This window comes from Camelus bactrianus, chromosome 15 (assembly GCF_048773025.1).
Source record: "Camelus bactrianus isolate YW-2024 breed Bactrian camel chromosome 15, ASM4877302v1, whole genome shotgun sequence".
NCBI classification, from domain to species: domain Eukaryota; kingdom Metazoa; phylum Chordata; class Mammalia; order Artiodactyla; family Camelidae; genus Camelus; species Camelus bactrianus.
The window spans coordinates 62,922,166-62,939,713 of NC_133553.1; the positions used below are offsets into that span (position 1 = coordinate 62,922,166).

General features: G+C 35.1%; 1 protein-coding gene across 8 annotated transcripts in view; it reads left to right on the forward strand.

The window, feature by feature from the left end:
- APLF (aprataxin and PNKP like factor) overlaps positions 1-17,548 on the forward strand; it is an 83,154-nt gene that overhangs the window by 6,572 nt on the left and 59,034 nt on the right. For all 8 annotated transcript variants that reach the window (XR_012499000.1, XM_074341257.1, XM_045523204.2 and 5 more), the window contains exons 2-3: positions 7,269-7,340; positions 13,661-13,833. Coding sequence is in view for 7 of the 8 variants with exons in the window: in XM_074341257.1 (XP_074197358.1) it covers positions 7,269-7,340; positions 13,661-13,833 (245 nt within the window). In the remaining variant the exon portion in view is untranslated. The remainder of the gene's footprint in view (positions 1-7,268; positions 7,341-13,660; positions 13,834-17,548) is intronic.

The window sequence follows — 17,548 nt, forward strand, 5'->3', positions numbered from 1 at the left end:
TTAGATAAGAAAATTTTATCGTTTGTCAACTCTCTTCAATTTAGGTCTTCCTTTTAGATTTTAGTTACTTGCCACACCTACAAAATAAATTCTAGGAAAGAATTTTATGCCAATTATGCCTGAAGTAGTTTTCGTATTTCTTTAGGCGTATGTATTATCTCATAATACAGGCTGAAATCCCATACCATTTTGATTTTCTGTTTTTCTCTACCATGGAAGTTTGACTTTGTTGTTGATAGAGCAAACCAGGCAATCTTGTGTGGAAGCACTGTAAATTATAAAGTATTGTACAAGGAAATTTTTTATCATCTTAGCCCTTGGTTTGTTATGTAGTTTATACTAAGAAAAACAAACAAATTTTGCCTCTTCTCTATTCTTCCTTTTATAGGAATCAGGCTAAATGGGAACACTGAATTCATGAGATGTATTATATTCTGTCTATGATAATGAGAAATTTTTCTAGGAAAGCATTGGCAGAAAAATTAACTGATGTTGGTTTTTCATTCAGTGTTACATACGGGCAAAAATGAAATGAAAGGTACCGTTCTCTTCTGTTTCAGGGTCCAGTAGCTTTTCTGCTTTTACTTTTTTCAGGTTAATTTTTTTATTTTTAGAATTTTGGAAATATTAAACAAATAGGTCAGAGACCTTGATTCAAAACATCTAAGCATTTCTGCTGGTAGCATAAGAAAATCTTCATTTCGTTTGACTTCTATAAATGCCACAAATAAATATTTGGCAGACAAATCACAAACAGTTCTATTGTGTTTTCATGTCTTCTGCCACAAACTTCACATCTTAAATATGTACGTCATGATACACGAAATATCTAATTCAAAGCGAGAAGATCAGAGATAAGGGATCCACATTGTATCAGCACAAAAGTGGTACAGAAACAGAGAGCCCTGTCCCCAGTCAAGAAACAGTAGGAAGAATTCAAGTAGAAGGGTTTTTTCCATAGTATCTGAAGAAAAATTGCTGTCATTTTAGCTATTGCTAACAAAGACCAGAAGTGATTTCAGCATCGTTCTTCAGTCTGTGTGGCCTCCAGGATCTCTCTTCTAAGCTCCTGCTGTATGCTGTGCGGTTCTTTTAATATTAACTGTTCTTGAACGCTCAATTTTCTGTTTCCTGATAGTCCTTCTGTGACTGACCGAGCATAAGTGAATTTGCCATCAGTTGTCCAGTATTAATATAACCATTGCTCGAGTAATGTGTGCTGGTCATAAAAGCTTTGGCTGCACGGAACAGCAACATGACTGACAGCAGCTTAATCAAATTGATTTTTTTTTTTCCTCTAACAGAACCTCAGGGACAGTCAGTCCAGGACAGGGGTAACTACTCAAGACCTGGGCTTTCCTGTGTTCCTGTTCTCATAAGGTGGCCGCTGTATCTTGAAGTGTCGCATTTAAGCAGGAAAAAAAGGAGGAAGGTAGCGGGGAAAGGCGCATGCCAGTTGAACTTGTTCCTTTTTATCAGGAAGACTGTAATCTTCTCGGAAGCGCCACTGTGCTTTAAAATGTAGTTTTGTTGTTTTGCTGGGTATGGTGAGGCCTGCGGGCTGGGAGATGATCATTGAAAAGATAACTTATTACTCACAGTTTGCAGAAGAGAGCAGGACAGCCACACCAGGCCCTGTTGGTGGAAGGCAGAAGGCAGAGAGCTAGGGGACTGCAGGAAAGCCTTTATTGTGGTTTTCTTGGGAAGGAATGGACAAGGCAGGGGGCACAGGTGTAGGGGCCACCCCTAGTTTTCTGATCCAGGTAAAGCCCTGATGGGGTGTGGCTTTGGATGTGTCCCTTTGCGTGTGAAAGGTTCACTTGCAGGTGAGTCATTTCTTATCTGAGAATCTGGTAACCCTGGGAGGGGTGGTACTTCCCCAGTCAGCAAATTCTTAGATATCAAAACATCAGATACAGAAACTAGAAAAAGCCCTCGGTACACACCCTTTCGTATATCCTTGGCTGGAAATGTGCCTCAGTCACCCACAGCTAAGACGAATTCTGGGCTGGGTGTATTGTTACCCTTGAAAAATTGGAAATAATATTAGTCTGAAAGAAGAAATGAATAGATACTGATTAAGCAATTGGTAGCCTCTGGTACACAGTGTCATTTGTGAAGAATTAGCATCTGGAAGGGATAAGTGTAGTGTAAATCATGAATTACAAGTTCAAAACGCCTGCGGAGGCCAGGTATGCAATAAAGAGTGAAATGGGCTATGTGGAAGATTGTAGGGAGTGCTGGGGACTGTGGAGAAAAGGAGGGTACGGATACTCCTCAGAGTAACAGTTTAAAAAAGATACTGTGTGATTTATAGTGTGTTGACTACAGTTTGGGGTGCTTAGTCTAAATCAAAGACTTTTTTTTTTTTTAAAAGAAAAGCACATAACTAAACAGATGCTATTAAAAATTAAAAATTTCACTGGAATGGCTATAAATTGAATCACACTTCAATTATCGTATTTAGCAATCACGTACACTACATTTTCGATTTCCTGATGATGACTCTTTTAGTACCAACGAAAAATGTACCAACATTTTTGAAATTTTAGCTATTTTTCCTTCAGCTTTTTCTTCAAAAGATTTCAGACCTGCAGAAAAGTTGAAAGACTGTACAACGAACACCTATGTGCCCTTAACTTAGATCCATTAAGGGTTAACTTTTTGCCACATTTACTTTCTTTTTCTCTCTCTTTCTCTCTCCCCCTTTCTCCTGAACCTATTTGGAAGTACATTCATGCTTTGTGGTGCTTCTTCCCTATGTCAGCACACATCACCTAAAGACAAGACTATTTCTACATAAATTATGTGTGTAAACTGCATAAAATTATACCTGAGAAATTTATAATTGTGCATCAATTTTAGTATTTCATATTCAGTTTTACCCAACTTTTCAAATAATGCTCTTTTCAGCATTAAAAAATTTTAGAATCCAATCATATATTATCTTCAATCTAGAACTGTCTTCCATGGCATTAATGCTTTTAGGAGGCCCGGCCAGCTGTTTCATAGAATGGCCACAATTTCGATTTGTCTGGTGGTTTCCACATAATTAGATTCAGGTTAAACACTTTGGGCAAGAACATTCCCTTTATTAGTGACGTGAACTCAGCAGCAGGTCAGGAGGCGCAGCTCGCTCTTGGTTTGTCCTGTTGTTGGCGTTGTAAGTGTGATCTCTTGGGGAAAGTGGTGTCTCCTCCAGTGAAGGCACGTTCTCTTGTGAGTAATCTGTGGGTGATGCTCTGAGACTTCAAGAATATTCTGCTTCCCATCAAGCCTTCACCTGAAAATTAACATCCGTTGATCCTTTACCGAGTCCGTGATTACACTGGTAGTTACAAACTTGTCATTTACTGGCTCCATCATCTTCTTCTGTATTAGCTGTCATTCTTTTATAAAGAAAGGCCTTTCCTCCCAGCCCTAACCCCAGCCCCTTTCTGGAGTTCAGTATGAACTCGGATTCTTTGTGTATGGACTATTATATTCCATTATTATCATCATTCATGTTGATGCCCAAATTGTTTCCAGGTTTGCTGGACCTCTGAACTTCTCGATGTGAGATGCATTTGCAGCATTTCCCACTCTGTGGTTTCCGCTCCCTCTCTTCTCTCTTCCTCCCAATTGCCACCTGACTTCTGTTCCAGCATAGGTCCCGAAGCTTTATCTGCATTTCCCCTCTTCTGTATAAACTAAAGTTAGTGGTAATCTATCTCCTAGTTGTGCTTTAGATGTGAAATATAGGTGGCTTTATTTGCCCTCTTTGTTGATCTCTAATTTTTTGGAGGCTATGTGGTGTGATTAGGGTTAAATGGCTACAGTTATTCACTGGGACACTGGAATTCCTCTATTTTAACTATTTTTATGACTTCCTAAGAAGTGAAGTGCCTGACTTTCAAATGAAGTTTTCATTTAAACCTGGTGACTCTCATATGATCCAGCAATCCGAATCCTCGGCATATATGCGGAGGAAACTCTAATTTGAAAAGATACATGCTCCCAGTATTCACAGCAGCACTATTTACAATAACCAAGACATAGAAGCAACCTCAATGTCCACTGACAGGTGACTGGATAAATAAGATGTGATATATATATCGTTGTATATATGTGTGTGTATACATACACACACACACATACACATACACACACACAATGGAAAACTACTCAGCCATAAAAAAGAATGAAATAATGCCATTTGTAGTAACATGGATGGACCTAGAGATTATCATACTAAGTGAAGTCAGCCAGAAAGAGAAAGAAAAATACCATGTGATATCACTTATATGTGGAATCTAAAAAAAAAAAAAAATGACACAAATGAACTTATCTACAAAATAGAAACAGACTCACAGACATAGAAAACAAACTTCTGGCTACCGGGAGGAGAGGGAGAGGGGAGGGGTAAATTGGGAGTTGGTAATTAGTAAGTTAACTCAGGTAGGCCTGCAGTACCTTTGGAGGGATGTTATGCCCTTCATTCTCCTCCCAGTAGCCTCTAGCCTGTGTACTTCTTTGAGTCCTTAAGTTGCGTTGCGTTGCTTTGCTGTGGCCTTCCTCCACTTGCAGAGCAACATCATTGTCGGTGCCCTGCCTACTAAACCCTACGCACTTTATTGTCTGCTGTGAGCAGAGAGCTGGGAATTCAGATAACTCATCTTGCTAGACTTGGGTGTGACATGAGAGTAAACAGGACCACATGAAAGCCTGAAGTCCTCTTAGAACTACTTTATTTATAGCTTGAGTTTTCTCAGAGTGTCTACTGGCTTATTAAATCAGTCAGTGTTTTTAGGATGTTCTAAAGCTGATACAATAGCTGATGGTAAATCATCTAAAAAACGATGTTTTGCATAATGATAGTGAGGGAGGCAGTACAGTTAAGAGCGAAGATGTCTCTAGAATCACGTTCGTTGGGTTCCAATCCTAGTCCTGCTGCTTTTTGGTTTTCTCACTTGAAGTAGTTGCTTAACCTCTCTGCACTTCCATTTCTCACCTGCAAAATGAAGCTAGTAGTGTCTCCCACAGAGTTTGTGAAGATTAAAAAAGATATATGTGATAAATATAGAACAGTGCCTTGGTCTTCATAAATAATTGCTATTACAGTTAGTATATTAATAAGAACGTATGGTTATTTACTCTGGGCAGGAAGCAGTGATCACTTTTTCGTAAAGTGGATCATTCGATCTTCTACGATCTGTTTGTGATCTTATCACCCCTGCCACCCATCCTGAAATTAAAATAAGTTTTAATGATAATTTGTTAAACCTTTAATCTTTCCATTGAAAAAGCACAAATTATTATTGTGCAGCTTACTCATTATATAGAGGAATGGTTTAAAAAGGACAGTTACAGTTAAATGTCTGAGTGCTGTTAATTTCAAAGACTCTTTAAAACACTTTTGGGTAGTTTAGAAATGCATAGTTTGTGATGAAATTACACTGTTGTAGAAACATGTGTCCACTGGAGGTCACCCTGCACTTTTATATCATTGCTTCCTGCAAAAATATGGCTTGAAAAAGAAAGAAACCCAAGCTGGACTATTACAAGAGCCATCATTATATGTCATGGTTTTATGTTTGACAATTTGTTACTCCATTGGTTAGGAAATCAATTTGTATTGTTGAAGTTAACAATGAGATATTATTACCCACGTTATAAATAGAAGCTTCTTACCCCCTGCCACAGAGCGATTTGCAATTCTTGAAACTACTTCTGAATGATTACCTGTAGGTGGAGAGTAATATATGCAACATTTCTCATGTATTTATTTTTGTTAATAAGTATGGATTCGGAGCACTGCCTACCCAAAGAGTCATCTGCACATGCAACTTAAATTCTCTGGACTTTCAACTTCCGGATGTGTAGGATGTGAATAATAGCTCTGACAGTATTATGGTGATGCTCGACATTTAAGTGCAAGTTCTATGCAAATGATAAAATCTATGTGAATCGTAAAGTGCATTATCAGATAACTGCTGTTTTGGGCCCATTAAGGCACATTACTGGAAAAATATAGGAACCTCCAAATTTCTGTCTTCTCTTTTCTGATAGAATAGGTTCCTAGTTGTATTTCATTTTTTGAAATGTCCATTGTGGCCGGTAGTGGGTATATTTAAAATAGGTTACCTTTAAGATACTTTATTTTAGAAAATGTTCTAAAAGTTAACTATAGCTGTGTGAAATATTCACGTATGTGGAATTTATTCCCCTGGGATGCTTGATGTTACTATTTTTATATAGTCACAGCCTTAAGTGTGGAATTGCTGTCTGGTTAAAAAAATGAGTACTGATTCCTGTAAGTTTCATATTTTTGTAAGGTTTTGCTGAACTAATGGGTTTAATTGAATTTAGGCATTGCTATAGTCTGCTTTTACTGATAATTTTGGTCCTGATGTGGATAAGGTCAGAGATGAAGTGATAGATATTCAGGTGACCAAGAGATAAGCCAGATAATTGTGGTGTTAAGTAAAGCTGGTGATTAAAATGTTTTCATTACATATCAGCCACAAATTACAACAGTGATCTTAAGTATTGTGTTAATAGCCGTGCAGGGAAGGCTTGATTGGCAGTTTCAACATTTATAAAGTGTAAGCAATTGTTAAACTTTGCTCTGCAGAAGTGATTGTGGGCGTTAAGTAGAACACTTGGCTCAGAACAGGAAGCAAATAAATATTAAAAAAATTTCTTCACTGTCAGTGCTTGGTGTTCACTGCTCCCCCTCCTGCCTTGCTGTGCTCTCTGCTGCTGATGGCCCTCAGCTCAAATGCAGGTCTGCCTGACCTGGGTCTGCCTGACCCCAAAGCTGGTAGTCATTCCTCTCCCATTTACCAGACTGCTGCTTTTTAAGACCTCTTGTCATTGTAACAAATTTATATTTCCTGTGTTTGAAATGTTTACTGATAAGTACATATTTATATAGTTTTTTTTTTCAGATTTTATGAATTTTATTGATAAGCATCCCCACTAAATGTCTGTCTTGAATGGAAACTATCAAGAAAGGTTCTGGGATCTGTTAGATTCCAAGCTTGAGTCACTGTTCTGCCATTTATTCTTCTGTGACTTTGGGCAGGTCCCTTAATCTCTGAGTTGTCTCATTATTTGTTTGGTGAGGACAGTCATTTCAATATACAGTTGTTGAATGAATCATAGATTTCATATCTAGTCTACTTATTTCAGAAACATTGCTGTGTTTTTTGTTGTTGTTACTGTCATTGTTCTTATTTTTTAGGGAAGTGGCTGTGTTTGAAATTTTTACTTTTTTCCCCCTGTAGATAACAGACAAGAGAGTGTCCAGAAGACATGCCATTCTTGAGGTGGTGGGTGGTCAGCTTCGAATCAAACCGGTAAATATGTTATTAATAATTTACTTTAACTCTTTCTTTCTCACCTGATTGGAGCTCCTGATTAGAGGGGCTTATTTTAAAGATTATGGAAACAGGGAATTAACTTCAGGGTATATTTTTCTTATTGCCAAAAGATAATTGGGAGTTAAAGGTCTAACCTATTTAAACCACCACCTTTTTTCCCCCATAGGGTGGTGCTACATTTATATGCTTAGAGTTTTCATCAAAGGTGACTACCAGTTCATGTACACATTATGATTTTGTTTATGAGTGCTTATTACAAGTAAGATTCTGTAAGAAAGTCCGTAACTGTAATGATTGGGTTTTAGGCGGTGGGGTAGCAACCAGAGTCACTTAAATATTATAGGTTTACTTTAATAGATTTCTATGCCTAGAGTATTTTCCAAATTGGCTTATTAATAAAAATACTAATTGGAGTTGTGTCTATACTTGGATGAAAAATATTCAGATGTATTTGGAACTTCTCTGACTATTTAAAAGAGTGTTGATAATATAAAGTAAGTATTCTCAAAGGTGATTTTGTTAGTGGAAAATTCTCTCTTTGAGTTAAACTTTATCCATTATGAAGTGGGTCAGATTTCTGAATGGGAGTTTAACAATGTTCAATCAAAGAAGACACCTTTTAGAAAACATTCTTTACCTTTTCTTGGTCTTTCATTAGACTGTACTTATGTACAGTCAACAGGTGACTTTTGAGCACCAAACTGTGGTAGATGCGAAATTAAAAGAGCAATTCTAGAAATTAGAGCAAAAACTCCTCATTAGATTATAGATATAAAACTAAAATTTGGGATGATAAAGTTTATTTATATAAATTATACTTTTGTTTATATTTTTAAAAATATTACTTAATATACACATGGGAAAAATGTAAACATTTTTACCCTATTCTTGGTATCATTATTATTATTTTATATTTTTTTTATTGAAGTATCATCAGCTTACAATGTTGTGTCATTGGTACCATTATTTCTGACATCTTAGAATGTCTAATTCTGCATAGGCAGCAAGTTGTTGAATGAGAATTAGAACTCAGATTCTTTTTTTCATCATATTTTCCAGGTTAGGATTCTTTGGCCATTTGGTGTTCTCTTCTTTTAAAAAGTTCTTGAAATTCAGACTAATCGTTGCTTTATCTTTGTAGGAAGTTTTAGTGCTTTCAGTTGAATAGACTTTCAGAACTGAAAGCAATCTTAGGTTCAAGCTTAAATATGTGGGGATCTGATTTGGACCAGGGCTGGCATTACCTGTCAGTGGAGAAGAGGACTTTTTTATCAGTAAACTGTACTAGGACAGTTTGTTGTTCGGGCAGGAAAAAAAAAAATTAGACCCCCTACCTCACACCATACTCAAAAGTCAATTCCAGGTAGATTAAATGTGAAAATCAAAACTATAAAATTTAGGAAAAAACCTTTATGACCTTAGAGTAGGGAAAGGTTTTTAATTAAGATATAGAAAGCAGAAACTGTAAAAGAAAAGATTGGAAAACAGCCAGTTACAACTGTATGACCCAGGAATCCTGCTCCTGAGCATATATCCAGAAGGAACCCTACTTCAGGATGACACCTGCACCCCAATGTTCATAGCAGCACTATTTACAATAGCCAAGACATAGGGACAGCCTAAATATCCATCAATGGATGACTGGATAAAGAAGATGTGATATATTTATACAATGGAATACTACTCAGCCATAAGAACCAACAACATAACGCCATTTGCAGCAACATGGATGCTCCTGGAGAATGTCATTCTAAGTGAAGTAAGCCAGAAAGAGGAAGAAAAATACCATATGAGATCGCTCATGTGTGGAATCTAAACAAAAACAAAAACAAACAAAGCATAAACACAAAACAGAAACAGATTCACAGACATAGAATAGAAACTTGTGGTTGCCAAGGGGGCGGAGGGTGGGAAGGGATAGACAGGATTTCAAAATTGTAGAACAGGTAAACAAGATTATACTGTATAGCACAGGGAAATATATACAGGATCTTATGGTAGCTCACAGAGAAAAAAATGTGACAATGAGTATATATATATATGTTCATGTATAACTGAAAAATTGTGCTCTATGCTGGAATTTGACACAACATTGTAAAATGATTATAAATCAATAAAAAACCAGCCAGTTACATTGAAATTAAGAACTGTTGCTTGTCAAAAGACAGTCTAATGAAAATGAAAAGTACAATAGGGAGAAGATATTTAAAACACAATTAACTGACAAAGGAATGATACTCAAAGTTCATAGCAAATGCCTTCAATCAGTGAGAAAAAGATAATCCAGTAGAAAAATGGGCTGAAGACATTAGTGGCACATCGCAGAAGTGGAAACCCGTGGTTACTAAACATGAAAAGCAGATTCTCAGCCTCCTTATTAAATGGAGAAATAAATGAAACCACAGTGAGATATCATTCCACACTCAACAGATGAGCAAAAATGGAAAGTCTAACAACTTCAAGTGTTGGTGAGGATATAGCACAAGTGGAGTATTATAAACTATGGGTGAGAGTTTAAATGGCACAGCCACTCTGGAAAATAGTGTGACGTTAGTTCCTAAAGATGAAGGCTCGTATTCCATCCAAGTCAGACCTCACACACACACAGGTACCAACAGCTGTGTACAAGAGCCTGGAGAGCAGAATTGTTTATGTGACGGCAAAACACTGGAAGCAAGGTAAATTTCCATCAACGGTGAAATTGATAAATGTACTGGGATATATTCATTTAATGAAATGTAGTACAACAGTGAGGATACATTACAGTGAAAGCTGAAAAAACATGGTTTGAAATCAGGAACATAGCACTGAATGATGAGAGCAAGCATTGGAAGAATATATATAGTATGGCTCCATTTTTATAAGATTACAAATCCTACGAAATAAACAATATATTCAAGATCATAAACATAGGTGGTAAAACCATAAAGAAAATCAAAGAAGTAATTAAACACAAAAATCAGAATAATTACGTCTGAGGGAACTGAGAAGAGAATGGATAGGAAAAGACACAGGGAGCATCAAAACTAATGGTAATATTCTTAAACTGGGTGGTGAACCTGCGCATAATATCTTACATGTATTATGTCTCTAAAACATTATTATGGAACACTCACATCATGAAAAAGATGTAAAGACTAGTACGATGTACTGCAGTTATTTCTGTAATTCCGAACGACCAAACACTGTGAGACACGAAAAAGTTTATTTTAAAAAGGAAATGTGCAGCTCTAGTACTAGAATTTGATTGTTCTTCTAGAAAAATATGTAATTGGGTTTTGAATTTTATTCCAAGAATTATTATATTCGCATTATATTAGTTGAAGGAAAGCTGCTTCTTGGACTTAGTGATATATGTGTAAATTCTCTGCTTTATATAATGCTTGGTCTCTTGTTTATATCAATATAGTTTCAATAAAATGTCTGTCCCCTTGAAATAGACTTATTTATTTAGTCAACTACTTCTTGTAGCTGTGCCTTCCAGGTGCAATTTAGAGAAATTTAGAGAGATTCTCAAACTACCTTTGTTAATAGAAGTGTAAGATCAGAAATTATGAGTATGGAGAAAAAAAAAAAAAGAATGGGCCTGGGAAAAACCACAGATACAAAAAGCAGAATGGTGGTTGCCAGAGGGAAGGATTTTGGGGGCTGGGCAAAATGGGAAAGGGGCGGGTCAAGAGGTATTAACATCCAGTTACAAAATAAATAAATCATGGGGATGTAATGTCCAGCATGATGACTACAGTCAGTAATATCATACAACAGACTTGAAAGTTGCCAAGAGAGTAAATCCTGAAAGTTAACGTTGTATGGTGATGGTCATTAGACTTACTGTGGTGATCATTTCAAGGTGTATATAAATATTGAATCATTCTGTTGTACACCTGAGACCAATATAAAATTATATGTCAATTATACCTCAATAAAAAAAAATTTAAGTAAAATAAAAAAAATAATGAGTACGAGATGGACAAATGACGTCTAGGTTATTCATTTTATTTATAATGTACGATAAATATCATTTATTCCCTATTCCCTAGTCAATCAGAAATTATTTGATCCCTTAGCTAAAGCAAGCTATATATACAATTGTAATAAAGTGTTGAGACAGAAGCTTTAGTTTAAAAAGCTATGTAAAATTATATAAATGAATATAGCAAATATTTTGTTACAGTGATCCCTTCTGTATGCTGCATACTTTGTTTAAGTGATTAGATATTTTTCTTGTTTCCCTCAAATTAGGGATCCAACCAAATAAAAAAGTAGCTTTGACAATGATAGATGAATGCAATTAGGGCAGTAACTAATTTGTATTTTTAAATTGGATGAATTTGTCTTTCTTCCTTCTGATATTTCCCTTTAGAAAAGGCTCTGGCTCTTACCAGTTCTTGGAAATAGTGCATGAGCAGATAATGTTAGCTCACAAGGAGATGATGTTAGCTTTTTTATGTGTCATTTAAATTTAATCTACAGTCTGGTATCAGCAGGGAGAAAATGCATTATAAAGGCAAAACGATGATATTCTCTGTAAATGACTATCGCCAGTAGTTAGTTATGTCCTCAGGGTGAATTCATAGCTGTTAACGCTTTTATTTCATTTTAATAAAAACTTACTCTTTGGTTTTTGGTTGATTGAGGGGGTAGTTCTATAAATACATGTAAGTTGCAAAAGTTTTTTTTTTTTTTGACTATTTGGTGTTGATTCTCAAAATATGCATCTTTGGGTGACTGTAGTTTTTCTATTGCACAATAAAATTTCTGAGTTGTGATTGTTTTTCTTCCCTTGAAATTATGAATGCACTTGTAAACTAGCTATAAAATACTAAAATAGCTTTTCCACAACTCATTTGGTTAAAATTTTTTTTCCAAATTAAAAAAAAAGCACTGAAAAGAAGAGAAGCTCTCTCTTTTTTTTTTTTTTTGGTACATATCAATCTTTCTTTAATATTTAATGATAACTCCAAGAGAAAGCTATAGAAGATTGATATGTATTTTAGTTCCATTTCTTCAGGGATAATGGTATCCTTTGCACCACTTCTAAGAACATCGCATAATCTAAGTTCACATCTATAATCCCATGGATATGTGAAAAAATATGTGGGTACTTCAGACGTGCCTCTCATATTGGTAGCTTGTGTCTTTTATTCACTGTGGGTTTGAGTTTGCCAGGATTTTTTCTGCCCGTGTCTGCTTTTAGAATCAAAGTTAAACTAACGTCCTTGAAGGAGTCAGAGCCTTCCATCTTTTCTGGTTTGGGGAAGAGTTTGAATATTAAGAAAAATCTTTAAATCCATTTGAGTCTGGTTTTGGGAAGGATTAGATTTTAGTTATTGATTATATTTTTAAAATATAGGTATAATTCAATCTCCTTTTATAATATTTTTTAAACAGATCACACATACATGTAAATATACGTGCTTTTTTCTAAAGTCAGTTTGGTTCATATTCTTTAAGATAATTGTCAATTTTGGCCATATCTACAAATACATTGGTATAAAGTATTTATAGTATTCTATTATTTTTCCAAAGTTTTGTTTCATGTCTACTTAATCATTGTTCCATTTCTTTGGAGATGGCCAGTTTCAGCTCTAGTTAGAATTTTTAAGGTACCTTTCAGTAGATCTTAGTTATGGAGGCAACCCTCTTTATCTTTGCTAACATGAAGTAATCATTGGAAACATAATTCAAGATAGTGGCCATTGTAATAGTTTTGACATCGAGACATGTTTACCTCTTGCAATTTGAATATGGGTGGTGATCTTCATAGTGGGAGTTTCATTCAAACAAAACAAAGAAATTCCTCTGTGAGGACTGGAAAAAAAAAAAGCTGCGTTGTTTGCCTGAGAGATTTGATCAAAATTCTCCTTCTCATAGTTTCTCATTTCTTAATCATAGTAAGAAATTATTAGGGGAAACTGAGCAGAAAAGAAGCTTGCCAGTTTCAAGGGATTAGTGAATTTGGGGGGACTCAGTTTCTGGACTGAGAATTCTTCATGTTTCTCTTCCCAATGTCCTGTCATCTGTCTTAAGCAAAAAAGAAGTATCTTTTAACCAGTTAATTGATAACTTTGCTTTCTCCTTTGATTCCTGGAGAAATGGGGGGTACAGTAAAGCTATTTTTCTTTCTTACATGTAGATATTAATTATGGTACTTATAAGTGCTGGATTTATTAGACTTTTAAGTCCAAGTTTATACTTAAAATTGTTTTGATACTAAAATTTTATATCAGTTCATTTTAGTTTTATTTTTGTCATAATTTTGAGTTATAACATCACTTCTTTTTTTTTTTTGATAGATACACACAAATCCATGTTTTTATCAGTCTTCTGAGAAGGGCCAGCTCTTACCATTGAAGACAAACCTATGGCGCTGGTTGAATCCTGGAGATAGTTTTTCTCTATTAGTTGACAAATACATTTTCCGTGTTTTATCTACACATTCTGAAACAGAAATGGAATGTACTTTAAGGTAGGATTGCCTGATGAGATGAGATTAAGTAATGGGATTTGTAATCTAATTCCTCAGTCATGGACAAATGCTTGAGTAGAAACCATTCTAGAATTCAACTCTGTTGGTGACGTAGGACTTCCGTGATGTGTGTATGTGCGTGTGTTTCTAGAAAACATTTGATTTTGGAAACTTGTACCTCAATAGTAATACGTTCCTGTTTGTTGTATCTTTTACCATTGTACTTAGAGTGTATTTTCAATAATAAGAGGATAGTTAATTTGAAACTGGCTACATTTTCTTAATCTTTTTCTTAGCTTTTAAAATTTTCTTAAGGTATTAACTTCTGCTTAGGCTACAGTTGTATAACTCTTCTTTCTTATAAGAATAACAGAAAATACAGAATAGGGAAACTGATGAAATGGGGTATTGTAATAAATATCTGGTGTGAAATTGAAATTAATATACTAGTTTTATTGAGGCAGTCATTAGCAGATTGTTTGCCTTTGTTTTAGCTTTTAAATTATAGAATACTTAAACTGAACCTATAGAAGTAGATGGACAAAATTAATATAGAGTTTGTTCTTTGATTGCACTGTATTAAATTAAAAATCCATAGAAATACAATATCTAGGAGTATCTTTAAGTGCTTTGAAATTAAACAACACATACCTAAGGAACCCATGGGACCAAGAGAAATCACAAGGGCAATTAGAAAATATTTTGAACAGAATAATACTGAAAACACAACAAAAACATTTATGAGCTACATCTAAAGTAGTCCTTTGAGGGAAATTTATATAAAATGCCTATATTAGGAGAGAAGAAAGCTGTACAACTAATGCTTTGTGCTTCTGCTTTAAGAAGATAGACCAAAAAGAGTAAATTAATCCAAAATAGAAAAAAGGAAGTAGTAAGAATAAGACTAGAAATGAATGAAACAGAAAATTAATACCAAAGAAAATCAACAAAACCAAAAGTTGGTTTTTGAAAAGACTAACAAAATTCATAAAACTTCTGTAAGTCTTACCAAGAAAAAAAGCTAGAAAACACAAATGATCACTATCAGGAGTGAGAGATGGGAGGTCAGCACTGAGCCTGCAGACCTTAAGAGAATAACAAAGAAATATTTAAAACTTTATGCCAGTAAAATTGACAGGCTAAATGAATGGATTCGTTCCTGGAAAAACACAGTCAACTAAAACCGATACAGGAAGAAATAGAAAATCTGATGAATCCTATGTCCATTAAAGAAATTGAGTTCACAATTTAAGAATTTCCCACAAGAACTTCACTAGTGAATTCTCTTAAACTCATAAGGAAGAAATAATACCAATATTATACTTTTTCTCTAAAGTAGAAGAGGATATACTTCCCCACTTGTTTATGACACTTCCATAACCCTGATACTAAAATCACACAAGAACATTGTAAGAAAAGCAAATACAGATCCAAATTCTTCGTAACAAAATATTTACAAGTCAAATCCAGCAATTTGTATAAAGGATTTTATTTTATTTTATTTTATTTTATTTTATTTTTGTGTAAAGGATTTTAATACACTATGACCAAGTGGAATTTTTCTGAGAAATGCAAGATGGATTTATCATATAAAAATCAATCAATGCAATTAGTTGTAACAGATGAAAGAACTATCATTTCAGTTAGATGTATTAAAAATGACTCTGACAAAAATTAAATATCTGTTCATGATAAATTACAAACAAGATTTATAGAAAACTAGTAAAAGCAGGGAATTTCCTTCCTATAAAAAATACTTAATAATGAAGTATTAGAATTTCTCTCCCTGAGACTGGGAACAAAACAAAGACATCCATTTGCACAACTTCTGTTCAACATTTACTGGAGGTCCTAGCCAGTCCAGTAAAGCAGGAAAAAGAAATAAAGTACATAATGTTGGAAAGAAAGAAATAAAACTGTCTTTATTGGCAGATGACATGATTGTCTATTTAGGAAATCCTAAGGAATCTACCAATGAAGCAAGGCACAAAACGGTACCTACTGTGCATGGAAGTACAAGACTCTTTCTGCCAGTTTCCAGTCAGTTTTCAGTGAGGATTGTCCACATGTAGATATGTTTTTGATGCGTCTGTTGGGGGAGTTGAGCTCCATGTCCTCCTACTCTGCCATCTTGATTGACTTCCATATTCTGTGTCTTGATAAGGGTGTAGGTTACATGCATGTATGCATTTGTCAAAACTGATCAAACTGTGCACCTCAGATCTTTGCTTTCCAGAATATATAAATTATATCTAAATTTGTAAATGTGCTTTATGGCAGTTTTAAGGACCCTGATACCACTATAAATTTTTTTTTCCCAACCAGTTGTGAATCTAAGAAACAGGTTTGAACAACAAAATAACAGTACAAAAACTGGTCGTTTCTTGAGGATTCCATTTTTCTCATGTCAGTATGCTTTTTGTTTAGTATTTAGACTGTGTAATGAAACCCATTCATAACCAACTCAGTGGGAGCATATGTGTGGTCTGTATACACCAGGCCTAGTTTGTTCATTTTTCACTCTTTTCTGTATGTTTCCATGAAATTGTTCTGCTAGAATTACCAAAACTCATACTTGTTTGAGAAGTCAAGGTAAGAGAAAACCAAAAAAAAAAAAAAAAATTTATATTTTAGTTCATTAAATTATGACATGCTTCATATAGAAGGACTAACATTAATTTTGTCTTGCATTCCTGTTGCCTCTCCATTGGTGGGTGCTTAGCAGGCACTGATTTCTTGAATACGTGACTTTGAATATTGTAAAACGTTTTATCTGAATTTCATTGCTGATGAGGAAGTACATTGTCTCTCTAGAGAGGTTATTTTCTTTAAGACACTGATGAGGAAAGTAAGTAAATCTTGAAAATACATTTTCAAGTCTGAATCCCCAGTGCCTGGAACAGTGTCTGACATACACTAGGTGTTTTAAAAAAACATTTATTGAATGAACGAAAACTGTGGTGTTGCACAGAGGTTTAGTCTAAGTTATTCTCTTTTGGCTGATTTCTGCCATGAATTCAAGTCTGCCTTTGGAGGAGGTTATTCCTGTAAGATGCACTAAATCAAACAAAACAAGCCATTAATTCTCTTCTCAGCTAGACAAATTTTTAACATCTTGTATCTTCAGTATTTTAAAATTTACTTTTACTTGAGGAACAGTTTACACATAGTAAAGTCTACCCCGGGTAAATGTGTAATTCAGTGCACTTTGACAAATGTGTATGGTCATGTCAGTGCCACCACAGTGAGATATAGAACATTTTCCTTTCCCCAGAAAGTTCCCTGCTGCTGCTTTGTGGTCATTCCCCTCCTCCACCCCCAGCTTCTGGCAGCCACTGATCTGATTTCTGTCCTTGATGCTTCACCTGTTCGGAATGTCATCTAAATGGAATCACATGGTATATGTACATTTTGTGTCTGGCTTCTTTCACTTTGCAAACTGCCTTTGAGATTCATCCAAGTTGTTGTACTTGGATCAATGATAGTAGTTTTTTCCTTTTTATTTCCGAGTGGTATTCATATCTACATCTTAAAAATTTCAAAAATAAGTCTGTTCGGTCATCGCTAGGCAGACATGAGGAATAATGATCCATCAACTCTGCACGATCTTACCACACTTTGCTGTGAGGAGGAGGTAATCGGTTCCACTGGTATGTCCCACATGTGACCTTGGATGCTCTTGTGTCAGAACGTTTAGCTTTCAGTTGGACTACAA